At 47.1% G+C, this 23,254-nt stretch overlaps 11 protein-coding genes across 17 annotated transcripts; 8 read left to right on the plus strand and 3 right to left on the minus strand.

The window, feature by feature from the left end:
* The first annotated feature begins 1,482 nt into the window (after nucleotides 1-1,482).
* On the plus strand, nucleotides 1,483-3,985 carry LOC108160381 (general transcription factor IIH subunit 1). Of its 4 annotated transcripts, none has more exons than XM_017294361.2 (6): nucleotides 1,483-1,585; nucleotides 1,755-1,978; nucleotides 2,049-2,387; nucleotides 2,457-3,425; nucleotides 3,497-3,672; nucleotides 3,738-3,863. In XM_017294361.2, exons 2-6 carry the CDS (start codon nucleotides 1,825-1,827, stop codon nucleotides 3,861-3,863), a joined length of 1,764 nt encoding a protein of 587 aa, XP_017149850.1. In that variant the 5' UTR covers nucleotides 1,483-1,585; nucleotides 1,755-1,824. The 4 variants fall into 4 exon arrangements, with proteins under 4 accessions (XP_017149850.1, XP_017149849.1, XP_017149848.1 ...); XM_017294360.2 differs by having other exon boundaries at nucleotides 1,504-1,590; XM_017294359.2 differs by having other exon boundaries at nucleotides 1,541-1,655.
* Nucleotides 3,986-4,076: 91 nt separating this feature from the next.
* On the plus strand, nucleotides 4,077-5,754 carry LOC108160383. Its single transcript, XM_017294363.2, has 5 exons — nucleotides 4,077-4,832; nucleotides 4,894-5,010; nucleotides 5,078-5,316; nucleotides 5,384-5,494; nucleotides 5,556-5,754. The coding sequence occupies exons 1-5, from the start codon at nucleotides 4,698-4,700 to the stop codon at nucleotides 5,734-5,736; spliced, it is 783 nt and encodes a 260-aa protein (XP_017149852.2). The 5' UTR covers nucleotides 4,077-4,697; the 3' UTR covers nucleotides 5,737-5,754.
* A 125-nt stretch (nucleotides 5,755-5,879) lies between these two features.
* Nucleotides 5,880-6,995, plus strand: LOC108160384. Its single transcript, XM_017294365.2, has 5 exons — nucleotides 5,880-6,025; nucleotides 6,086-6,199; nucleotides 6,343-6,572; nucleotides 6,627-6,737; nucleotides 6,791-6,995. Exons 1-5 carry the CDS (start codon nucleotides 5,912-5,914, stop codon nucleotides 6,960-6,962), a joined length of 741 nt encoding a protein of 246 aa, XP_017149854.1. The 5' UTR covers nucleotides 5,880-5,911; the 3' UTR covers nucleotides 6,963-6,995.
* Nucleotides 6,996-7,232: 237 nt separating this feature from the next.
* LOC117187783 lies at nucleotides 7,233-8,254 on the plus strand. The gene is made up of 4 exons (XM_033390623.1): nucleotides 7,233-7,268; nucleotides 7,341-7,454; nucleotides 7,511-7,911; nucleotides 7,972-8,254. Exons 1-4 carry the CDS (start codon nucleotides 7,233-7,235, stop codon nucleotides 8,252-8,254), a joined length of 834 nt encoding a protein of 277 aa, XP_033246514.1.
* Nucleotides 8,239-9,092, minus strand: LOC108158268. The gene is made up of 3 exons (XM_017290505.2): nucleotides 8,853-9,092; nucleotides 8,712-8,795; nucleotides 8,239-8,641 (listed from the first exon to the last, which is right to left on the minus strand). Exons 1-3 carry the CDS (start codon nucleotides 8,949-8,951, stop codon nucleotides 8,276-8,278), a joined length of 549 nt encoding a protein of 182 aa, XP_017145994.1. The 5' UTR covers nucleotides 8,952-9,092; the 3' UTR covers nucleotides 8,239-8,275.
* A 23-nt stretch (nucleotides 9,093-9,115) lies between these two features.
* LOC108158267 lies at nucleotides 9,116-9,994 on the plus strand. The gene is made up of 2 exons (XM_017290504.2): nucleotides 9,116-9,380; nucleotides 9,441-9,994. The coding sequence occupies exons 1-2, from the start codon at nucleotides 9,186-9,188 to the stop codon at nucleotides 9,981-9,983; spliced, it is 738 nt and encodes a 245-aa protein (XP_017145993.1). The 5' UTR covers nucleotides 9,116-9,185; the 3' UTR covers nucleotides 9,984-9,994.
* A 302-nt stretch (nucleotides 9,995-10,296) lies between these two features.
* Nucleotides 10,297-11,031, plus strand: LOC108157977. The gene is made up of 3 exons (XM_017290123.2): nucleotides 10,297-10,425; nucleotides 10,492-10,590; nucleotides 10,657-11,031. The coding sequence occupies exons 1-3, from the start codon at nucleotides 10,309-10,311 to the stop codon at nucleotides 11,029-11,031; spliced, it is 591 nt and encodes a 196-aa protein (XP_017145612.1). The 5' UTR covers nucleotides 10,297-10,308.
* A 150-nt stretch (nucleotides 11,032-11,181) lies between these two features.
* Nucleotides 11,182-11,844, plus strand: LOC117187712. Its single transcript, XM_033390457.1, has 3 exons — nucleotides 11,182-11,271; nucleotides 11,330-11,425; nucleotides 11,482-11,844. Exons 1-3 carry the CDS (start codon nucleotides 11,182-11,184, stop codon nucleotides 11,815-11,817), a joined length of 522 nt encoding a protein of 173 aa, XP_033246348.1. The 3' UTR covers nucleotides 11,818-11,844.
* Nucleotides 11,845-11,889: 45 nt separating this feature from the next.
* LOC108157976 lies at nucleotides 11,890-12,420 on the minus strand. The gene is made up of 3 exons (XM_017290122.1): nucleotides 12,337-12,420; nucleotides 12,107-12,284; nucleotides 11,890-12,044 (listed from the first exon to the last, which is right to left on the minus strand). Exons 1-3 carry the CDS (start codon nucleotides 12,418-12,420, stop codon nucleotides 11,890-11,892), a joined length of 417 nt encoding a protein of 138 aa, XP_017145611.1.
* A 218-nt stretch (nucleotides 12,421-12,638) lies between these two features.
* Nucleotides 12,639-13,460, minus strand: LOC108158441. Its single transcript, XM_017290724.2, has 4 exons — nucleotides 13,335-13,460; nucleotides 13,155-13,274; nucleotides 12,930-13,086; nucleotides 12,639-12,869 (listed from the first exon to the last, which is right to left on the minus strand). Exons 1-4 carry the CDS (start codon nucleotides 13,437-13,439, stop codon nucleotides 12,655-12,657), a joined length of 597 nt encoding a protein of 198 aa, XP_017146213.2. The 5' UTR covers nucleotides 13,440-13,460; the 3' UTR covers nucleotides 12,639-12,654.
* A 1,971-nt stretch (nucleotides 13,461-15,431) lies between these two features.
* LOC117185733 (diuretic hormone receptor) lies at nucleotides 15,432-22,905 on the plus strand. 4 transcript variants are annotated; one of them, XM_033392284.1, is made up of 12 exons: nucleotides 15,432-16,076; nucleotides 19,540-19,886; nucleotides 19,946-20,144; nucleotides 20,228-20,321; nucleotides 20,380-20,554; nucleotides 20,632-20,705; nucleotides 20,777-20,887; nucleotides 20,945-21,133; nucleotides 21,204-21,319; nucleotides 21,404-21,460; nucleotides 21,540-21,741; nucleotides 21,800-22,905. In XM_033392284.1, the coding sequence occupies exons 2-12, from the start codon at nucleotides 19,610-19,612 to the stop codon at nucleotides 21,824-21,826; spliced, it is 1,521 nt and encodes a 506-aa protein (XP_033248175.1). In that variant the 5' UTR covers nucleotides 15,432-16,076; nucleotides 19,540-19,609; the 3' UTR covers nucleotides 21,827-22,905. The 4 variants fall into 4 exon arrangements, with proteins under 4 accessions (XP_033248175.1, XP_033248174.1, XP_033248172.1 ...); XM_033392283.1 differs by having other exon boundaries at nucleotides 15,432-15,896; nucleotides 21,794-22,903; XM_033392281.1 differs by having other exon boundaries at nucleotides 21,794-22,902.
* Nucleotides 22,906-23,254: the final 349 nt, after the last annotated feature.

Here is a 23,254-nt window from a genome sequence, read left to right on the forward strand (position 1 = left end):
TAGATAATGACCATATCTATCAGATTGCTGAATCTGGATCAGATCGGATCATTTTTGTAGCCAAAAGCAAGAAATCAATTTTCAGTGGCTACGCAGCGCCCGACGTCACGCTCAGACTGATTTTCTGTCTCTCTCGCACGCACTCTTTGACGTGTCGTTTAATATTAGCGGCGTCTGCCGGAGGAGAGCCATACTGACTTAGTATCGGGTATAACTGTAGAGTTGCGGTGTCCGCAGCAACTCACAACGTTCCCCCTCGTTACTATAGCGTTTTGTTGATAAAAAGGTACAAATTTCCTTTGAAATAATAGTTTGGGGATAAGAGATACGATGTTCGCGGACCACTCGGGCTTAACAAACGATGCTAAATATAGTCTCAGGAAGAACTACCAAATCTATGAAGAAATTTTTGAACATAATAAACCAACAATGAAAGCATTCCATCAATTCTCTTTTATCAATTTTCCTGTATTCCATAACGTAATTCCATATTGATTTGTTATTTTTGGATATAATAATAATCCGATCTGATTCGGATTCGGCAATCTGGTAGATATGGCCATTCTCTATGATTGTGCGTTTTTAATTTTCTCTTATCTTCAAAATTGTGGTTGCCACAGATTTTCGTCTTTTGTGTGGGCGGAAGGGGGTGGGGCGAAATTTTGAAACACACTTGTAGCAGTGAGCTCTCTACAGTGATCAAACATAAATACACTTGTAACAGTGAGTTCTGCAGTGAAAAATTACAAATAGTTTTGTATCAGTGAGAGCTGTACAGTCAGGTCTAATAGTCTCTCAGATTTGTGGATGCCACAGATTTTCGTCCTTTGCGTGGGCGGAAGGGGGTGGGGCGAAGTTTTAAAATATACTTGTGCAGGTTCGATATCATAGGAAAGTGGATAAATTTGGTTGCTCTAGCTCTTATAGGTTTGAGATAAAGTCGCTAATGTTTTGCGCTAAGAAAAGCCGGTTATGATACTTGTGTTAGAGAGAGACAGGGCGAGAAAAAATGAAATTGTTTTCTTCAATCTAGCTATAATAATGATGCAATCCAATTCAGACTCTGTAGTCTAGAAGATATGGTCATTTTCTACGATTCTGCGTTTTCGGTTTTCTCGTATCTTTAAAATTGGATGCCACAGATTTTCGTCCTTTGTGGGGGCGGAAGTGGGGGGCGAAGTTTTTAAATACACTTGTAACAGTGACATATCACAGAGTTCTGGTTATAAAATGTCGGTGCTCTACAGACTTACGTTTCATTCGACATACACTAACGTTTTTTTGCTTTTACATTTCTTGTTTGAACTTTATTTTATAATCATGAACGATTAACCCATTGTGAACCAAGGGGATTTTTAATTTTCCATCGAAAAAATTAAGGTTGAATAATGTTTAAGTCCAGAGAAAGTTCAGAGGAAAGATGGCATGAATCTACAAGAAGATCTTACAATCGTTAATATTTTCCGCCTTTTACCTCAAGACTCTGAGCTGTTTAAATATAGGGGGCTTAAGTGGGCTAAGTCCGTTTTTCATCATAACCAAAGTTGTAAAAACAATCAAAGAAATCGCCGTAGCAGGAAAACAAGTGAAGTATTTAAAACGCAATTTTCCATTGGAACTTTGCAATTATTTTTGTTTTTGCTGCTGCTTAGACGGTAAAATTGCCGCTGGGAGCAGCTCCCAGGCTGAGGCACCTGTGAAAATGCTTTTTAACACATTCAGTTATGATAAAATACGCGTTCCTGCAATTTCAGGTTGCGGTCTTGTCTTGTCGTCGGCTTAAGTGTTTTCTTATGTGAAATCGCTGCGCACTGAGCAGACATAATGACAACGAGCAGCGAGGATGTGTTGCTGCAGATGGGCGAGGTGCGGTATAAGAAGGGTGATGGGACCCTGTACGTGATGAACGAGCGTCTGGCGTGGATGGCCGAGCACCGAGACACGGTGACCGTGTCCCACCGCTATGCTGATATTAAAAGTATGCTCGACCAGATCGCGTTTGATGCCATAGAAACTAAACTCTGCCGTTCTCCCTCTCACCCGTGCAGCACAGAAAATTTCGCCCGAAGGCAAGCCCAAGGTGCAGCTACAGGTGGTGCTCCACGATGGCAACACATCGACTTTTCATTTTGTCAATCGCCAGGGTATGCCGGCTATGTTGGCCGATCGCGATAAGGTCAAGGAGCTGCTCCAGCAACTGTTGCCCAACTTCAAGCGCAAGGTAGACAAAGATCTAGAGGACAAGAACCGCGTCCTTATGGAGAATCCCAACTTGCTTCAGCTATACAAAGATTTGGTCATTACAAAAGTCCTTACCAGCGATGAGTTTTGGTCCACGCATGCCAAAGACCATGCACTCAAAAAGATGGGCAAATCCCAGGAAATCGGTGAGTGACCAGGCACGCTCTTATCCTTAAATATTGTCATTCCTCACGATTGTTGGATTCCTCCTGTAGGTGTTTCTGGCGCTTTTCTGGCTGACATCAAGCCACAAACGGATGGATGCAACGGCCTGAAGTACAACCTTACTGCCGATGTTATACACTGCATTTTTAAGACATATCCCGCCGTCAAGCGCAAGCACACGGAGAACGTGCCCAACAAGCTGCCTGAGTCGGAGTTCTGGACTAAGTTCTTCCAATCTCATTACTTTCATCGCGATCGCCTTACAGCTGGCACAAAAGACATATTCACCGAATGCGGCAAGATCGATGATCAGGCGCTCAAGGCGGCGGTGCAGAAGGGAGCTGGGGATCCCTTTCTGGATCTGAAGAAATTTGAAGATGTTCCCCTGGAGGAGGGCTTTGGCAGCGTGCCCGGCGATCGCAATGTCGTCAATAGCGGCAACATTGTTCACCAGAACATGATCAAAAGGTTCAACCAGCATTCCATCATGGTACTCAAGACTTGTGCCAATGTAAATTCAGGACCCTCTTCCATGACCAACGGCACCAACAATGCCACCGGACCAGTATCGCAATCTGCCTACACGAACGGCCTCAATGGAAAGGCCACAGCGACAGCCACAGCCACAAAGTCACAACCCACCGATACAGTGGAACCCGATGAGCCAAATACGAAGAAACAGCGATTGATTGAAAAGATTCACTACGAAGACCTGGGCGATCCTCTAACGGAAGTCAACGAGGACTCATCCAATGGAGACGGGGGCCAGCCTAAGCAGTTTGAGCTCTCCAAGGTGGAGCGCTACCTCAACGGACCCGTTCAGCATGGCATGTATGAAACCCATAGCGAAAAGTTTAGCCTGGAGGATGTGCAGTACAAACTAGTGCGCAATTCGGAGTCCTGGCTGAATCGCAGTGTGCAGCGCGGTGTCATCTGCCCCAAGGCCGCCGTAAATGCTCTCGGAGAGCTAAGTCCAGGCGGTACCTTAATGCGTGGCTTTCAAGAGCAGTCGGCAGGACGTAAGTTGCAGTGAATTTTTAATTGATATGATTTTGTGTTCATGTAATTATTGATTGTATCTTTTGCACAGAGCTGGTTCCTAGTGACTTTCAGCGCGAATTGCGCCACTTGTATCTTTCGCTGTCGGAGCTGTTGAAACATTTCTGGAACTGTTTTCCACCCACCACCGAAGAGCTGGAGGCGAAGCTCCAGCGCATGCATGACACCCTACAACGTTTCAAAATGGCCAAACTGGTTCCGTTTGAGGTAGGCTTTTCATTGCTCAGGGTCAATCGAACCATCTGTTACGTGCTCCCTTGCCTTTTCCACAGAATCGTGCTATGCATGAGCTCTCGCCGCTGCGTTCCTCACTCACTCAGCACATGAACCAGCTGTTGCGCACTGCCAACTCCAAGTTCGTCACGTGGAAGGAGCGCAAGCTACGAAACAACAGATAGCAGGAACCCGCCGTGCGTGAACTCGAGATTCTGCCACTCACCTCACAAACAATTATTATAGAATAGGAGTATAGTCATAAGTGAGTGGAACGCATTGGAATAAATCATTATTTGCAACTATATAGGAGTCATGTGTTGTGTCTGCTCCCCGTTTCTCAACAATATTTGGGAGAGTTTAGCTTGGTTGCTGGCTCTGCTCAATTGGGAACGTTATCACCCCATACAAATTTGTATTTTGTTCGATTTCTATCCCTACGCACCGCAATCACTGCACGGAAGTCAAATATGTAAAATCAAATTCATTGGCACTTTTCTTTATTTTAGGCAAAAATTGAAATATTTCTGCATTCTATAAAGAGTAATCTGGTATAGCTTTAATTTGTGCAAGATAAATGCCCAACTGCTTCGCCGATTCAATGGAATTTTGGGCAGCGGAGTGTATATCGTATACACGTGAGCAAGACAGCAGTTATTAGCAGATAAAACATTTGAATGCTAACCAATTAAAGCGAAAGATATTTTTAGAATCACGCTCCGAGAGGGTTTCCCGTTGGCAGACCCAAAAGTATGTGCTCGCCTGATCCTGACTTGGACATAATCCGAAGGGAGTTGGAATGTACTAATTGAATATTGTAATCCTAAGAAATTAAAGATTGTAAACTGGATGTTCGATTGTTCGGTTACAGTTTGAACTGAATTAAACCAATTCGGGGTGACCCAAATTCCCTATCTGGATTTTAATTAACAGCTTCTTGGCCACGCACCTTTCTTGGCTGCTTCTGGCCACCGCGGCCTGCCAGTCTAATTTAGAAGTTGAAGAGTCGAGCATCGAACATGAGATGCCATTGGATGTCGGATGCTATGAACAGATCTTTGAACTTTCCGCAATGGCAGTGTCTGGTGTGGTCCATAATGCACTGGAAATTAGTGAGCTCTGCTCTATTATTCACCACAAACTCTGAATTTGGGGTAATCTAGCCTCAATTCATGTGTTTTTTGTTAGGTTAATAAATCGGTTACCGTTTCGCAGATATTTATGGCTATATCGGTGCCCATAGGCTTGCCGCATCGGAATGTGTTCTTGTCGTACAATTACGAGTTCAATTACTACCAGCCAGAGCATGTCTACAAGTATCCGCCTATTCTGGTGAGTATTGGCAGTGCTGGTTCGTGTCGTGAGTCTTTTGTTTAAAATTTACCAACTCTATTACTAGATGGGCGACTATCAGGACTCCTATCTGACATATCCCACCTCGGGGCGTGGGGACAACGGCAGGCATTGCCAGAACTGCACTGAGCGGAGGGATCAGGATGGTGAAACCAACAGCAACACCAGCAGTAACTCAACAACGGAATCGGAATCGGAATCAACATCAACGTCACGTGAAAAACGTTCCTTGTCGTTGATGAGTCGCTCCATATTCTACTCAATGATAAGGGACAAGCTGAAAAGGTGCGAACAGTAGCATCTTGTGATATTTCTAATGCTAATCGTGATCGCTATCGCTATCCCTCCCCAGATCGGGTTACCCTGCCCAGGCCTGTCTGCTGCGTACGATATGCGAGACGAATGCCTCGCAGTTGGGCGAAGTCAACGGCTTCTTGGGCAGCCTAATCCACATCATATTCACGTAAGGCTGAAAGCCCAATGAATCTTAAAACCATACTCAATTATCCCTTGTCTTGTTGCAGTCCAAGCAGTTCTAAGGATGAGCATCTTCCCGATGAGTTTTACCAGGCCGAGTGGGATGGTCGACATCATCGGGAATGCTCCAGCTACACCTCCAATTGTGAGGCGAACATCTTGGACCTGATATCCGTGCCCGTGGAGCAGACGCTGAGCGACATTGTAAGTGGGCGTAGAAGAAAATAAACTTGACTTCCATCTGAATAGTCTCTCTCTCTCTCTCTCTGGGTGGGGGGCTTACTTATCCAATTAGCGGACACTCTCTCCGCGGTGCAAAGCAATTGCTGTGCAGTACCCAGCGCCAATTGTCGGTTCAGTTGCTGACTGAACACCGTGGAGGTCTATCGTGCGTTTCCCGTAAATGAAAATGATTTCAATGCGAGCCCGGGCTCTTCTGGGGATGGTTTCCCTGTTTGTGACTGTCTTGGATCTAGCCGACACGCATGTGGCCTTCACAACGGCCAGTACCCATGGCGTGAGTACATCCATGAATAGGTGGTATTAATGGTCTCAAATGGATGTTCTTCACCCTTAGATCTTTGCGGCGCTGGCTGTACCCCTGGAGCTGCCTCATCGCAACGTTTTTGTGTCCTACAACTTTGAGGCCAACTACAATTTACCCGCTAACTGGGGGAAATTTACGATATTTGTGAGTGCATTATGCGTTTGTTTGAGGCTATAAAATGCCGCATTTGCTGACACATTAGCACACTTTTTGTGCCCCAATTAACAGCTCTTGGCTTTAGGACAAACAGACAAACAGAATGATAATGGAACTTGGTTCTATTGTAGCAAAACGGTCCCATTGAATCTGAAGAGCTGGAGCCAGAGGTGGAAGGAGAGGAAGAAGTGGAGGTGGAGTCTTCTCGTAAAATAAAAAGTGACTCCCAGAACGGCACCAATGAGGAGGATCAGGAGGAAATGGAGGACGATCCCACTGAGGCTCCCGTCAATCAGCGTAAAAGTCGCGCTCTGATTACACGTTCCAACATCTATCGCATATTTATAGATAAACTCCAAAGGTAAGCTAAGCTTTCAGAAGATTTATTTCAGCTTGAGCCAAGATCCACTTTTAGAAGCGGCTTTCAAGGCGAGGCCTGTCTGCTACGCTTGATCTGTGAGACGAGTGCTGCGGAGCTGAACGAACTGAATGGCGTTTTGGGCAGCCTACTACATGTTCTATTTAGGTAAGATGAAGGTCACTTGTGAAGATATCTAGTTGAATCTGTTAACATTGCAGTCCCAGCACTTCAGAGTCAGAGCAGCTGCCACTGCGCTACTACCAGGCGGAGCACGATGGCTGGCATGAGAACTGCCACTACTACCATCTGGACTGCGGGGAGAGTGTTCTGGAACTGATATCGGAGCCCTTTGAAGAGATTCTGAAACGCATTGAGCGCCATCACATGTAGAACAAAAAAATATACAAGCAGATCCAAACCGTTTGACCTGATTCGTATTTCTCGCTTTTCAATTAGCAACTTTCGCTGCCAGAAACAAAAAGCCAAAGGTTCTTTACCAGCTCATAATTGGATTATCACTTTTAAGGTGAAGAAAGAAGAAAGGTTTTTTCCTCAGTCGTTGTGGTCTTGCGGCTCAGTTCGATGAGACACCTGTTGCTGTCCAGAGCGTCGCAGAGGTAACGATGGACTGGGCAGTCCTTTTGATTTTGTGCTCACTCCATGAGGTTCAGTCTCATTTCGTTTGGAATACTGGGGGTGGGTCGTCGGTGAGTTGTGCCTGTAATACCGGTTCGAAGGTTCCCCGTTTCTCATTATCCGATTTGGCAGCTCTTTGTGGCCATTGCTATTCCCCTGGAGTTGCACAACAAGGTCTTTCTGTCGTACAACTTTGAGGTTAGCTATCACCTGCCAAAAAGTTGGACCGACAAGCCGCCCGTTCTAGTAAGATTACATCGGATTCACATGGCGGTTTCATTCCAATTTTGTTTCCCCCTTAGAGACATGGCAATGGGACTAATGGTAATTATTCTTTGAGTGACTACGATGGTCACCATGGACTCTATGGGCCCGATTACTATGAGGACTACCAGGATAACTATCATTCCGGACACAAGCACAAGCCTTCGCATCACAAGAAAAAGAAGAAGAAGCCTTCTCACCAGCCTGCTAGTGGAGGAGGAGGAGCTGTCCTGAAGCCACCAAAGCATAAGCACAAGCGTAAACACAAACACAAGCCGAAACCCCCGCCACCAAAGGACGAAGATGATGGCGACTACAAGGACTTCTTTGAGGGATTTCCGCTGGACGGTGATGGCGATCCAGTGCCCAGACATCGCCACGAAAGATCTCTGCTCTCGCGCTCAAAGTTCTACGAGATACTCAGTCACCGCTTCGAACAGTAAGTAATCTCCCAGAGAAACTCCAAACGAGATCGGAGACTGATCCAAAGTGATTCCAGGCACGGCTTCGGTTCCGGCGATCAGTGCCTTCTGCGGCTGATCTGCGAGGCGAACAGCTACCAACTGGGAAACCATAACGGAGTGCTGGGCAGCTTGGTCCACGTCATGTTCAGTCCCACCAGCTCTCGCTACGAGTCGCTGCCGAAGCGCTACTATATCGCCGAGCTGGATGGACAGAGGGGCAGCTGCGAGGGCTACAGGAGGGAGTGCAAGCAGAGTATTCTCGACCTGATCACGCAACCCATACTCCGCTCGATGGGAAATAAAAGCAGTATCCACTAAGTTCACTGTCCGCGACTTTATTCAGGTGTTGTTCATGAATCTTTTGAACGCCGGCCAGAAGCAGTTCCTCGTGTAAGAGCGTGCCTCCTGGCACATCTTATTGTTGCGCTGCCACAGCCCTGGGGGACAGTGTTGCATCAGCCGGAAGTAGGCGCACAGGCTGTAGAAGAGGGCGTGTCTGTCGCAGGCATCGCTCTGGCGACTCACTCCGGTCAGCTCCTGGTACTTGCTGTACACCAACGAGGAGCAGTTGCCAAAGTTCGCGGCGTAGGCATCGATGGTGGGGTGGTGGCTGAAGGCTCGCTCCAGCATGGGTCGCACAAGGGGGAGCCTCAGTCGGAAGCCCTGCAAGGCCGCGCTGGCATTGAATATGCAGGCCAGGCGGCACTGGGGGATGGCAGAAGGGCGGATGAGTATATGTAAGTCTAGTGCGATGCGATGTCTATCGGATACTCACGCTTGGCTGCTGTCCGGAGTCGCGGCACTCACTGTTGTAGACGCCCCAGTTGGGCATGGGAGCGGGACAACAGATCAGTACGTTCTGTGGGGGTTGCACTCATGTAGTTATTGGCTTCTGGGGTTTCCCCCAAATACTTACCTGAACAGACTTGGGCGCTGCCTTGCACTTGGCTGCCTTGAGGGGAGGAAGTGTCCAGGAGAGCATTGATAGTAAAATGGTAATCCAAACACTCCACATGGCTACAGCTTCGAATACCGAATGTTCTAATTCCAGGGGATGATCAGTCAATATAAGGTTGCGTGTGGCAGGCAGAGAGATGACATGGAGATGGCGATGGTACTAGCGTTGGGGGAGACTTTAACCCAATGAAACCCCGGAACCAGATATCTGGGATTATAGAGTCATTTCGAAGTAATAGAAAATATTTTCGACTCTTTCAAAATTCATTATAAGATCCGCAATTTAAGAAAAATGTCTGTTCTGTGGCTCTTGTGCTGCATGGGAATGCTGTTGGTTTCTGTGGCGCGCGGTGAGATCTTGGATATGGGAAACTGCTCGAGGCTGTTTAACACAAAGACTCTGGACTGGTGCTGCGGTAGGAACGTTTTGAGCATGTTCGCCTTTGTGGGCACCAACTGCACAGCCTACTTGAACGACTATGGACCAGTTAGTAATATTTAACAAAAGCATTTACGCTAATATTAATAAAGGATGATGCCTTTTCAGTGCCGCTATGATTGTATCTTCAATCACTGGGGGATACGCGACGAGACGCAGTTCAAACTCAAAATGCCAGAGCTGTTCATGATGATTACCAAGCTGTACAGTCCCCTCAACGGATACCACAGCTATGGCGTGGCCCTGAAGATGGCCTACGAAACCTGTGACCGACTGGGCACCAAGTACGCAGACTTCATTATGCTCTATTCCGCTCATATCCAGGATACATTGGGTCAGGACAACTTTACATCCAACGCCCCCTTCAAAGATTGCTCGCCCTTTTCCATGTACCACGCTCAGTGCGCGGCGATATATCTGATGCTCGAATGTCCTCGAAGATACTGGCAGCCGGATGCCCCGGAGTGCAATATCCTAAAGGAGACAGTCCGATCCTGCGTCCGCATTTTCGAAGAGGGTACTCTACCGAAGAGCGACCCGGAGACGAAGAGTTCGGGCAGTCGACTATACACGGTTGGCCTGCTTGCTTTTCTAGCTAGTGTCACCTGTACATATTTCCAGCTACATATATGTTCCGAATCGTTTGTGTGATTGCGATCCATGAAAATGAAATGTCTTTAAAGGGAATCGGTTTGGGTCAGACACTGTAATTGCCTGTGTCTGGCTCTGGTCAGGCCGGTAGACTTTGCCCAGCAGTACTTTCAACCGAATGCTCATCATGATGACTGATGATAGAAGCAAATTTAGAGGTGGGGCACGTGCTGTGTCCGTTGGGGGCACGAGACCTTCAATTAAACGGCTTTCACAAGCCATAAATGACGCGATTTGCTCCATTAATTAGACGACAGAGAAGTTGCGGTAGTGGGGTTATAAATTAAGCGGTTATGTTTAGGCGCAGCTCAGACTGACAGAAATAATGAATAAGGACAGAGCTCTGATCATCTGCTCGCTGAGCGCTATACTGTACTCCACAATTGTGGGATCCGCACCTGCCCCAGCGGATGTAGACTGCAGTAGGCGGCAGGATTTCAATGTGAGTGTTTCCAATTTAGGATGAGATGGGGAGAAGCTGTGATATGTTAGATTTCTTAATCCCCAGGCCGTCAGAGGCTGCTGCACCATTCCCACCTTCCACTTTGAGGCCTTTCGGAAGCAGTGCGGCAGGTACATGCCCGAGAGTGGACCCCGGGTGTCACCCGTAAGTTGAAGTTGAAGGTCCCCCAAAGCCAAGCCCCTTTGCTAATCTTCTCTGATCTCGCGCCAGTGCCTCTACGACTGCATCTTCAATGCGACTGGAATCCTAAATGGATCGGAGGTGGATGCGGAAAATGCCCGCAGCATGCTGCAGCGGTTGCTGGGCAACAATCAGGACTTCGTGGACGTCTACTTGGACGGAATGTTGCAGTGTCCCGGGGCTGTGGATGCAATGCTGAGGTCCAAAAGACCCCGTCCGATGCCCGGTGTGGAGCAGTGCTCCCCAGTGCCCCTCTACTATGGGATCTGTACTACGAAACACATCTTCAGCTATTGTCCTTCGTCCAGCTGGTCCGACACGGAGCTGTGCGAGACGGCTCGTCTCCAGAACCTTCACTGCCCAACCATGCGTGCATCACGTGGCGGCGGTCCCAGACCCATTTGAATAAACAAAAATAATAATAATCGTAAATGAGCACCCCATTCTCTTGATGGATGAACAGTAAATGGACCAAGTCGAATGCCATTCGGGCATCCGGTTGGGATTGTATATATGGGATATCTGGTGCTGTCCGGTTACCAGAAGGTGCCTGAAATGCCACACCAGCTTGCTTTGATACTGTTCTCGTTCCTGGTCAGTCCAGGAGCCGGCGAGCCGGACTGCTCTCAACGTCCCGACTTGAATGTGAGTATTGTCAGCCGCCAACATATTATCCTGGAGATTCAATATCACCTCGAAATAGGCATTGAAAAACTGTTGCAAAATGCCATTGCTGGAGCTTTCCAAATACACCTCGCAATGCGGCCAGTACCTGGTCAATGGGGCGCACATTACACCCGTAAGTACGATCTTTGTGGAGCTTGGGGATCCCCTAATAAGAATCTGCACTTACAGTGCAGCTTTGAATGCATTTTTGATGCGGCGAAAGCCCTGAACGGAACCAGTCTGGTTATGGAAAATATCCGTAAAATGATGGAAACCCTTTTGGAGAGCCATCAGGAGTTTGTGGATATCTATACGGAGGGCTTTCACCACTGTTCCGGAGAGGAGCAGGCCATGATCAAGAGCCTGAAGCGTCGCCGCATGCCCATCACCGGTAAGTGCTCCTCCATGTCGGTCATGTACGGCCTCTGCGCCCATCGGTATGTGTACAGGAACTGTCCGGAGAGTGTGTCCAGCAAGAGCACCATGTGCATCGAGGCTAGGGAATACAGCATTCACTGTGAATAGGTGCGCTACATCCTCGAATAAATAAACATTTCCAGCTGCTTTTATCATGATTCACTATGATTTATTCTTGGATCAGTTGAAGATCACATCTCGCCATGTGGGCCGATCGGCATATTCAAACATTTCCTGATCCCTGGAATTACAACCCATCATATCCTGATTTCTGGACATAGACTCCAGCTGGTTGGCAGATTCTTTGTCTTCCTCCTCCCCATAACTCATGCTTGCTGCCAAAATTGAGGTTCGTTTGAGTTCAGGAATGATCTTTGATCTTGGTTAATGCTCTCACCCAATTCATCCAAGCTCAGGCCTAGGCGTTGGGCGTGCTGCATGACAGCCTTCAACAGCAGTTGAGTATCGACAATGCCATCACGCTCTATGCTCTGAAACGAGACGAGCAGATTCTCATCAAGAGCCCGCTCTGGGTCCTGGAAATTATTCTCCAGTTCGCTATCTTCTGAATCGAACTAAGGGAAGAATTACTGGATTACTGGTTAGAGTCAGCTTGGGGTTAGTCACCTCTGGTCCCACCACAAAGTCCCTGAAGGCTCCATCTACTTCAGACCAAAGCAGCAGGCAAAACACGAGTGTTAGCTGATTCATGGCTACAATCAAGTGGCGGGTGTTGCTCTGCAGCACATCGAACTTTGACTGATCGCGAGTCATAATGGGTGCACCACAAAAGAGCCCCATTTTGCATGGTCAATTTGCTGGGCAATGATCAATGGGTAATTATGAAACATACATTTATACGACCCCCGAAAAAGATCAAAGATTAAATCTAAATGGAATCTTTTACTATAAATATTTGTGGACAGTTGTTGAATGCGAAGTATTCTAGCTGCTGGGCAGCGGAACATGCGGCAGTGGATTGCACTGTGCTGCAAACTCTTTGGCCTGGTTGCACGGTCGCTCGTTCTTCCACATTCTGGGGGGGCAGTTGAGGAAGGTCTCGGCATTGACGCAGCTGTAGACCATTCCGGCAAAGGGCGAGCAGCCGTGCGGCAGCACCTTGTAAGCCTCTATGTTGGCTGCCTTCATGTGGTTTTTAACTAAGAGAAATAGTATGGAATGAAGCGTTTCTCTATTAAGAGGAAAATACTCATACGCACTGTTGCCCAGGCAAGAGTCAAAGGAGCGCATGATGTAGGCCACCATATCCTGATCTCGTTGATGGACATGCTGCTCCAGGTACTGCTTCACTCTGTCCACTCTGAGTTTACCATTGACAAGGGCTCCCGTCTCGCGGTAAATGCAATCGGGATAGCACTTCGAAAAGGAGCAAAGATGAGCAGAGGTTCATATACATACATATATTCTCTTAGATGCAGACTTACCAAATGGGTATAGCTGGGATATTTCGAGTTGGCGGACTTCAGTTGATTAACGTACTTGTGACACTTTTGAGGCACATCTCCCATGTCCAATTCCGGAGTGCGACAGCAAGTATTGATGTCCTGCAAAGGTTCGCCCCAATAATTTACCTCGTGACTTCTTATGGAGTGTATTCTACTCACAAAATTCTGGAAATTCGGCGGTGCTGTGCAATTGAAGGCGGTCTGTGCGTGGGCTTGGCACAGCACAAAGATCAAAGTCCAAAAATAAATCACCAACTCGGGCATATTTACAGATTAACGATTAAACTCCACTTGGGCGCCAGAAAAAGTATGAAATTCGGTTACCCTCCGACGTCCGCTTATATAGGCAAATAGTCTGCCCGATTGTTAATGAGTCCGTAATGAAATCGGGTCGTTTGGGATTTGTTTTTTGTTTGTTGGTTCAATGCGTCTGTTGAAGGCTGTAAACAAACATCAGTCCCCGGCATCGGCACCGGAACAAAAAAAAAGGTTGACTGACTGATGAACGGAACCCCGATTCCGGTTGATTGCGAGTGCATCAGCTCGTGCGTGACTACAATTGGGGAAATACCAGAAGAACAATCTCGAATAGAGTAGTACAGGAAGGGGATGAGTCAGCCAGTCAGAAGACGTCAAACAGGTAACCAGGTGAGAGAGAATAATGTCTTTAGCTGTTCTCATTAGTGCGGCGTGCGATTAATGAGCTTGTTGAAACACGAGCCCCTCGTGAAACGGAGGTGGTGAATGGCTGCTAAGTAATCGTTGAGTGCTCAAGCTCAAGTCCACCCTCGTGTGGAAGGAGCTTTTCCATTTTTCGTCTGTCGCCTGCTTATTGTGTCTTCTGTTCACTGATTTCCTCCGTATGCTCTTAACCACTAAGCTGAAGGCTTTGGGAGGCACGAAGCGATTGCCACAATGTTTCCTTGCACGCTTCTTCGATTGGAAGTAAGACACATCTCAAGTTCTTAAGACTGACTTATCGCAGAGGAGCACTTTGATTCATACTAGTTTTTCCATTTCCCAACTGGCTTTAATTGAAAAATCTCGGTATTAGCTGCAGCAAAAGCGCGTTCTACTCTTTGTGGAAGTTTCTTGGTGTAGTAAATGGAAAAACTTTGACGCTTTTTCTCTTCTGGGAATAATCATTGAATGGAAAACGTACTCGGTAAAATCAAGGGGAAAAGAATTCGAGAAAAACTGGCACTCATCGACGAAAAAAAGGTTTGCCGAACATTTAAATGGAATAAAAAACCACTCCAAGTGCGTGTGATATTAAATTTGCATGCGACAGAATAAACGCTTTAATGCGAACAGGGATACAGAGACACAGGGACACACAAAATGGGAAAGACCCACAGAGACAGAGAAAGCATTTTTAAATTGGAATTTAAATGCCTTTGAGTGGCAGTTGACATTAGCATTTGTTTGAAAATCAAACAGTTGGGATAAGGATGTTGCCATCGCGCATACCACACCCACATGCGACTCCCTACTCTCCACCGCCCCCCATCCCCATGCTACGAGTGTGTGTGCCTGCGTGTCATACACATACCAGAGCCCGCAGCCGCCGTCTAAATGTTTATCATTGTAATATCAAACTTAAGAGTGGAGGAAAAAGCTTCCGTAAATATAACAAAAAAAATTCTGTCTGTTGTTTTCCCTACAATTTAATTTCAGGAAATTTCCCGGAACCATTTGCCTGAAGCATCCCCACACGACCCCATATTGATATTTCAATAACTGTCAGGCCAGAGCTCCACTCCACTCGAGTTTAATTTGATTAGCCTAGCCCACATCCACATCCTCCTCCACACCTGGGGTGCCATAGAAGCTGTGGCAATTAAATCAACGTGGGACTTCAAAGGGATGGATCCCTGAAACCAATTCCAATACCCACATCCCTTCTACTCGGTCCACGGGCCCTAAGTAAACAGACTTAAGCCCCAGCCAGCGAAATGCTCAGCAAATATCGGGCCCAGCAAATATTTGCGTAAATCAAATATCCAGATTTTCAGGCATTATTGTAGAACTGCATTGACCAGAGAACACGGGGCATCCCCTATCATATCCCTTCAAACAATGGGTCCCACCTGTTGCCTGGCGTCAAAAGCTCTTGTGGAACGCAGCTTTGGAAAGCTCTCCCCATTGTGGGTCGCAAAGGCGTTTCGCGCGTTTTGGTAAGAACGTCAAAATGTTGTGGCTTGTTAAGATGCTTCCTGCGGCCATCGGCTTCAGTTATCAACGGGATGTGAGCGAGTGCGGTTCTTCTGGGAAATTCCAAAGTTGAAAAAGGATAGCAAAACATATTTTCAAAATCATATTGTTTGAAAAATACTCGAAACAAAACGAATCTTTTAAAGACTTTAAAGGCTTTATAAAGAAAGAATTTACCAAAGAAAAATATCATAAAGTCAATGGCCGCATAAAGGGCTTATAGTTATTGTGCAAGTGCGAGTGTGAATATAACAAATAATCCTGGATAAAAATGCGAGTGTAAATGCCAAAACCATAAAGTTCTCTGCTCTGTGTGTGTGGGGTGTGTGTCTGTCCATCCATAACCAAGGCAACTAGACAAACAAACGCACAGACACAGGCACAGACTGGTGTAAGCGGAGACCCACACACCCGCGCGTACCCCTCGCACAAAAACTCATACGAAAGCAGCTCAAACATCATCATTTGGCAGCTCAGAAGGCGTTAAACACATTTAAGCCGGGTCAAGTAAGTGGCTGTCCTGGCCCAAGGGACAAAGGACTGTCGCTCTCACTCTGTGGTCAGTGGAAAAATCCCCGTTAAACTCGGCAATCTGCAAGTGTAAAATATAAGAAAAAGGAAATCCCAAAGGATACAAAGGAACCCAACGCCCGTTCGGAGAAGAAGTAGGATTCGGGTCCAGGCAATGTAAGAGATATCCGTCTGTATCCCTGGATGTGTATGGAGGCTGGCTACTGATGGGTGTGCAGAAAGAATGGCAAACAATTTGCGGTTAATTAAAATGCCAACGCATACACACAGATACACACCCACACCCAGGCGCATGGGGAACAATGCAATGGGCTACAGAATGTGCAGAATGCAGCGGTTTCAAGGGAAAATCCACAAATTCCAATAGGGCCATTGTAAGGCGTGTTTGCGGAATCGATTGGGCAAATCCACTCCAGGTGGTGGAACACGAAACACCCCAATCCATCTCTGATAACCAGGCAGGGCTTCGGGACTTGTTGCCCCTTTGCTTTATGGACTTCCGCCGTAAATCTTGTGAAAATCTCTCACATATTTCGACACACTTGTAATGCATTAAACCGAATTTTTATTGAGCCAATAAATAACAGATTTGGCCCACAGGCTCTCCTGCCACTGTTTCTGGCTTGTTTGCCTTTTGTGGCAGATATTTATGGATTTAACTCGAGAAGCTAAAATCCCTCACGTAACTGCTCCTACTGTTGCTGTTGCAGTGCGACCTGCACGTGCCACACAATGAGCGGAAAGCCGTTAAAGGCCAGACAATAAAATGCCACACTTGTTGGCAATCGTTTGAGTGTCTGCCCCTTCCGCTGCTCCTTCCAGATGCGATACGAGCTTGTGCTGACTTAAGCAAAGAATGAAGGTCCGAGCGGAAACGGAAATCGAAAAGGACTTGCGTGCCTGCAAATTATGATACTCGATTGTCTAGACCGTCTCTTAGTACCTTTGGGGCATGTGGTGGACCATCGACCATCAAATTTGATTGCCCCCGAAGGCTAAATAAAAGTGTTTGAAATGCAAAAATGTTCTCCTTCTGGGGGGGAACCCGAATTATTCAACATCAAAGTGTGCGATAACTTTCCGATCCGAAACAATGTTTTCTCGCTTAAATGAGCAATTTCATTAAAAACTTTCTCTAAGCCCCATATCGTTGGGGGCAGTCTGTTCTTCCTTTCTTCCTCTTGGCCATGCTGCGTATACGTTATTTCTCTGTGCTGCCTCGCACGACAAAGCTTATGAATTTAATATGTTCATTGTTGCTGTTTTCTGCTGTCTGGATTCTGTTTATGCATATAAAATTTAATGAGCTACATTAATGAGCCCAGAAAGTAGCACTTCCCGGCGATGTCCTGGGCCAGAATGAAACATGTTGGCCAATTACAAAAACGAGCCCCAAAGATCCTTCAATGGACCGAAAACCCGCAAACTCGATTTAATGTTGTATATGTAACGAGTGAGAGAATGTCGGGGAATGCTAAATGGGGACCACACACGCACTCGCACTCGTACTCGGATTGCTATTATATTTTCAATTCTCTAAAGAAATCCCCCTCACGGCAAACATTTATAAGCCTTAAAGCAGCAGCCGGAAATTGCAGAAATTCTCACATGGCCCAAGAACCAACCCACAAGGAATCTCGGTCCTTTCTCCTTTTCGCATTTTGTGTCGCCTTTGGCAAATCCATTGTGTGCAATCGTACGAGATTAGATACAATCTTCTATAATAGCACGAACAGCAGGAGGAGGGCTTGTGGGAGGCACTTCCATTTCCCAGTGATCTCTGGGGCTGCGCATTTGATTTGTCCATCTTCATCTACATCATATGTCGGTCGAGTCCCATTTCGTTTGCTTGTGTTTATTTCTGGTAATGTCCTCTTTTTTTGGTGGGGAGCCCTGCTGAATGTGCTCTTCCAGTTTCTGTCCGATGGGGTGGACATTCATAAAGTTGACTGCCCATAAATGAGATTTGCCTCCATTCATGCTGTCAGAATGCATTTGCATTTAAACGGAAATAAAAAATATCCTTCTGCCTTATGTGTTCTTTTGGCCGCTGTTTTTTTGTACTGTTTGTCGGATTTAATTGAAATCAAATATGCAATTAGCAGTTCTGGCCATAATTTAGTCCTCCACTGACTTGGCAATTTTGCTGCGGCATTATTTATGAGGTAATTAGAGGCGGGCGATTCCCTTTTCTCTCTTCCGTTTCTTCTCTCCAGCGAATTTACAAAATTTTCAACTTAAAATTGAGTTTTACTTTGTGTTTTATGTATTGTGGCCCTAACTCATTTCTCATGTCTGCTGCTGGTCGGTGGCGGTCCTTGGCGCGAGGGTGTCTTAAAAGGCAACGCGGCGTATGTGTTATAATTTAGCGAGAAGCTAATGAATGCGTGGTGCTCGAGAGAACTTCGGAGCAGACTTTGTGCCAGGGTCCGTGCGGAGTGTTGGGTCGTAATAATCAACTTTTCTTTTGTTTTATGTGCATGCATTGCTCTAATTTACGAGCATGTCACCTAAACAACAAGAAAGGAACAACATTAGGCAAAGAACCGGCAGAAGATTGTCAAAGGACGACCAGCCACAGTGGGAACCAGAAGTAGAGCCCCCACAGGGGTGTGAAGTTCGCCTGCGGACTTAATATTTCATGGCCAGGAATCGGTGTTGTTTCAATTAAAAAATTGGTTGGGTATTGCTTTTCCAAAGAAATTAAATTTACGGAGAACAATTTGTTGTTCTCTTGAAATCCATTTAATTGTGTCTCAAATATCCATACGTCCTGTTGGCCATTCGGAAAACTTTTCATTTCCGGAGAATTTGGTTAAACGCTGCGGGAAAACTTTTCGGACTAAACTTGCCTGGTTGCTTAGGGCCTTCTGCTTTGTTTCGTCACTCTCTGTACAGCATCAGATTATTTGGAAGGTTTTCCACTCATGGGTTGGGTGTGTTCCTATTGCCGCCCTGCTTTATGCCATACATTAATGTAACGATGCATCATTTATGCCATTTATTATCAGAGCTAAAATGTGAGATTTCCGCTTGCTGATGCTGACCTGAAGGCACCGCCCTGGCCCACCCAGTACCACCCAAAGCCACACAACCAGGCCACACCCGCTGGCAGGCGCTGGCAGGAAGTTAGCGTTTCTAATTTCTAAGTAAAACCATGGGCCCTGACTGGTGAGCCCTTTGACTTGTGGGTGGTCTTTTTATGGCCACATGTCTGCTCTGCTGTGGCATCACGCACCAGAGAGCCTTTTCTTTTCCCCCTTCAATCTGCTGACGCTTCTGTCTGCCTTTTGATGGCGAATCTAATGAATTTTTATGGCACTCGGCCTGACCATTCCTGTTCGCCATGAATATGGCGAATCGGACACCTTTAAGTTCGCTCCCGAACTGATTTCATGCCCCTTTATGTGGAAACCAATTGCCGTGGGGCCACAGCACAGTGTGGGGGTGTGGCAGTATCAATGCAATTAACGTACACTGTGGCAAAAGGCCGCAAGCTCTGGTCAAAAGGGGTCCGGGCAGTCCCTCAACAATTGCAAGAATTCAACTTCCTGAACGATTCAGGGAACATTGTCCCCGGACAATGTTATTCTGATACACATCTCGACTCGCCCCCCAGGTGGTTTCAGGGCAGCCACAGAATGGTGGTGCAGTGAGTGTGATTGTGAGTGCTGGAACCCTGGAACACAATGAGTGACCACAATTACATGGAGGCGGCAGTCGCCGCCAATGGCAGCAGCGCAATCGATCCGCTGTTAATGCTGTCCAATTTGGACGGAATCGGGGCGAGCGTGGAGCTGCAGTGCCTGGTGCAGGAGCACATGGATTCAACGACCTACGGCAATGCCAGCGACCATTGCCTCACCCAGTTCGACTCGATCCTGTGCTGGCCCCGAACGGCGCGCGGCACTCTGGCCGTGCTCCAGTGCATGGACGAGCTGCAGGGGATACACTACGACAGCAGCAGTGAGTGGTTATAGATTGAATGGAAAGGGTTGCCCCTCTATTAACGTTTGAACCCTCAGAGAACGCCACCCGCTTCTGCCATGCGAATGGAACGTGGGAGAAGTACACCAACTACGATGCCTGTGCCCATCTACCAGCCTCCCACTCGGTGACGGAGTTCGAGGTCATTGTGGAGCTGCCAACCATCATTTACTACATCGGTTACGCCCTCAGCCTGGTCTCGCTCAGCCTCGCCCTGATTGTCTTTGCCTACTTCAAGTAAGTGGAGAGCCCCAGAAAATGTTCCTGTATTCTAAGTTCCCCGCAACTGCTCCTTCTCACATTACCTTCCCACCCCCCAGGGAGCTGCGTTGCCTGCGCAACACCATTCACGCCAATTTGTTCTTCACGTACATCATGTCGGCTTTGTTCTGGATACTGTTGCTATCGGTGCAGGTGGGTCGAGGAGTTGAGTTACCTGGTGTCCTTCCTTTGATAACTTGGCCCTTGTTAGATCTCCATTCGAAGCGGACAGGCAAGCTGCATTGCCCTGGTCACGCTCTTCCACTTCTTCACGCTGACGAACTTCTTCTGGATGCTGGTGGAGGGCCTCTATCTGTACATGCTGGTGGTAAACACCTTCTCCGGCGACAACATACGCTTCAACATCTACGCCTCCATCGGATGGGGTAAGTAGGCGGACACCCCCTGCAAACAGCCAATTAATTTATTTATTAATTAATCCTGATTTTCCGCTGCTGGCCAGGTGGTCCGGCCCTGTTTGTCATTACCTGGCTGGTGGCCAAGAGCCTGACTGTCAGCTACAACAGCTCCGAGAAGGTAAGTCTCTCCGGGCGTTCGTTCCAAACGTTCTCCTTTGAATATTTTCTGCCTCTCTGTGTTCCCGAAAGTATGACATCAATTGCCCCTGGATGGAGGAGACGAATGTGGATTGGATATTCCAGGGACCCGTCTGTGCAGTGCTGCTCATCAATTTAACCTTCCTGCTGCGCATCATGTGGGTGAGTGCATCCGAAAGCGGCAAGTGCAGAGCAGCCGCCACTAATCGTATCTTCCAGGTGCTCATCACCAAGCTGCGCTCGGCCAATACCGTGGAGACGCGCCAGTATAGGAAGGCGGCCAAGGCGCTGCTGGTGCTCATCCCCCTCTTTGGTATCACCTACCTGGTGGTGCTGGCCGGGCCGTCGGAGGTCGGCCTCATGGGTCACATGTTCGCCGTTCTACGTGCTGTTCTGCTGAGTACACAGGTGGGTTCTCTCCGCTTTCAACTATCGTTCTCTCCCTGATTGTGTGCAACCATCGCCTCGCACCTGGCAGGGCTTCTCCGTATCGCTGTTCTACTGTTTCCTCAACTCGGAGGTGCGCAATGCCCTGCGACACCACATATCCACGTGGCGGGACACGCGTGACATCCAGCAGAGCCAGAACCGACGGTGGGTATAGGGATATAGAGTCCAATAGCGCTGGAGCTTGACCACACTCATCCCTGGTCTTTCCTCTTCTGCACCCCTCGACAGGTACACCACGAAAAGTTTCTCCAAAGGCGGCAGCTCGCCGCGGGCTGAGAGCATGCGGTACGTGGACGGAGAAGATGATAATTGGATGTGCGGGAGAGTGGGATTAAATCTGCGTGTCATCTGATATCCATTGCAGGCCTCTGACCAGCTACTACGGACGCGGCAAGCGGGAGTCCTGTGTAAGCTCGGCCACCACCACGACACTGGTGGGGCAGCATCCCCCCTGCCTCGCCCTGCACCGGGGCTCCAACAACGCCCTGCACACTGGAGGCGGCAATACCACATGCTCAGGCAGTACACTCAGTGTTATGCCCCGTGCAATCAGTCCTCTGATGAAGGTAGTAAATAGGACAAACCGTGCTCCCCCTTCTATTGCTAATCATTTCCCAGTTGCAGCAAGGGCTCGAGGAGAACTCCGTTTAGAGAAAACTACCCAGAGAAGATTTTAGCAAGGCAAGTGCATCTTAAGAGACTGAACTTTCATTGAATTCCATTTCCGAACGGAGATCTGCGAGTGCGATGAGGTAGTACTAGATATTAGCGTGAATGGCGATGATGGAAGGAAGGAGACCAGGTACCAGGCCCAGCCACAGCCACAGCCACAGCCCCCAAGCCACAGCAGAGCAGCAAAACCAAGTTAAATGTCGTCTAGGTGAACCACTTACCAACCAATCCCCCCACCTACACCTACACCTACACCTGAACAACATATACAAACAATACATGAGGTACATACATAGTACTCGTTTAGCCAATACTATTTTGTGTGTACAATATATTCAAACTGTAGCTGTTGATGGAACAATTTTTTTCTGTACGGAGGATACATCCCCCAGCATCTGAATAAATGGTCTATTTACTTGAGTGTACTTCACAATGGATTTCTTTTTATATCTTCAAGGGGATTAGAGCTGAGCTATTGAATGTTTTTGAGTCGTTTGATGTGTGTCTACTGTCACACAATATGTATTCAACAATTTGTAACATCCAATTTTTTATCCAGCTTCAAAGATGAGCTAAAACTTAGCATGTTGCGCGTTGGAGCATCTGTTGTGGCAAGGAAGTTGAGCAAGTTTATGGAACACACACAAATGTTTCCGAGTTCTGAGCACAAACGAACAAGCGGAACCAAGAATGAAAAGTTTTTCAACAACTAAATTTACAGGCAACCAAAGAGTCTCAATTGAGTTCTGATGGATGTTGGAACCTCCAGAATTTCTAGTAAATTACTCTTTAAAATATATACAGTTTTCTGTCACTTATCCAATCACTGCCCACTCAACCAGCAGCACAATATTCGAACCAATTATATCCATAATTAAAATAAATTTGGGGCTCGTAATTAGAAAACTGCCCATGGATTCGGCTAATTGTTCGCTAATTAGACCCAACCTTTTGGGCGGATGTGGGGGCGGTGAAGAGTGAGTGGCTTTAGTCCAGGCTACGAAAAAGGTCAAACTCTCTTCAAGAAACTTTTGCACAATCTGAGGGATTCCCCCGATAATATTTAGCCAAATATTTTGCTGCATATAATAAGTTGGACGTTGTCAAATTGCAGGAGAAGTGGGGGCCGAAGAGCTCCTAGAATGCTTATGAATGTTGCATGAGCTGGGCCCCGGGCAAGTGATGATAAAATGAACTGAAAAAGCTTTGTTCTTTGCATCCACGCTCGACATTTTGATACCTCTTAATGGCTTTATGGACAAGAGGTAAAACGTTACCTGATTTCTATGAAAATAAGATGATTATTTGATAGCAGTAGACAATTCTTTTATGGTTGCAATACAAGTACACCCTGGCTACACGGGACTACGAGGTACGAAAGCCATAAGGGCAACTGCAGAGCGTGAA

The sequence above is a fragment of the Drosophila miranda genome, chromosome 3 (genome assembly GCF_003369915.1).
Source record: "Drosophila miranda strain MSH22 chromosome 3, D.miranda_PacBio2.1, whole genome shotgun sequence".
NCBI classification, from domain to species: Eukaryota; Metazoa; Arthropoda; class Insecta; order Diptera; family Drosophilidae; genus Drosophila; species Drosophila miranda.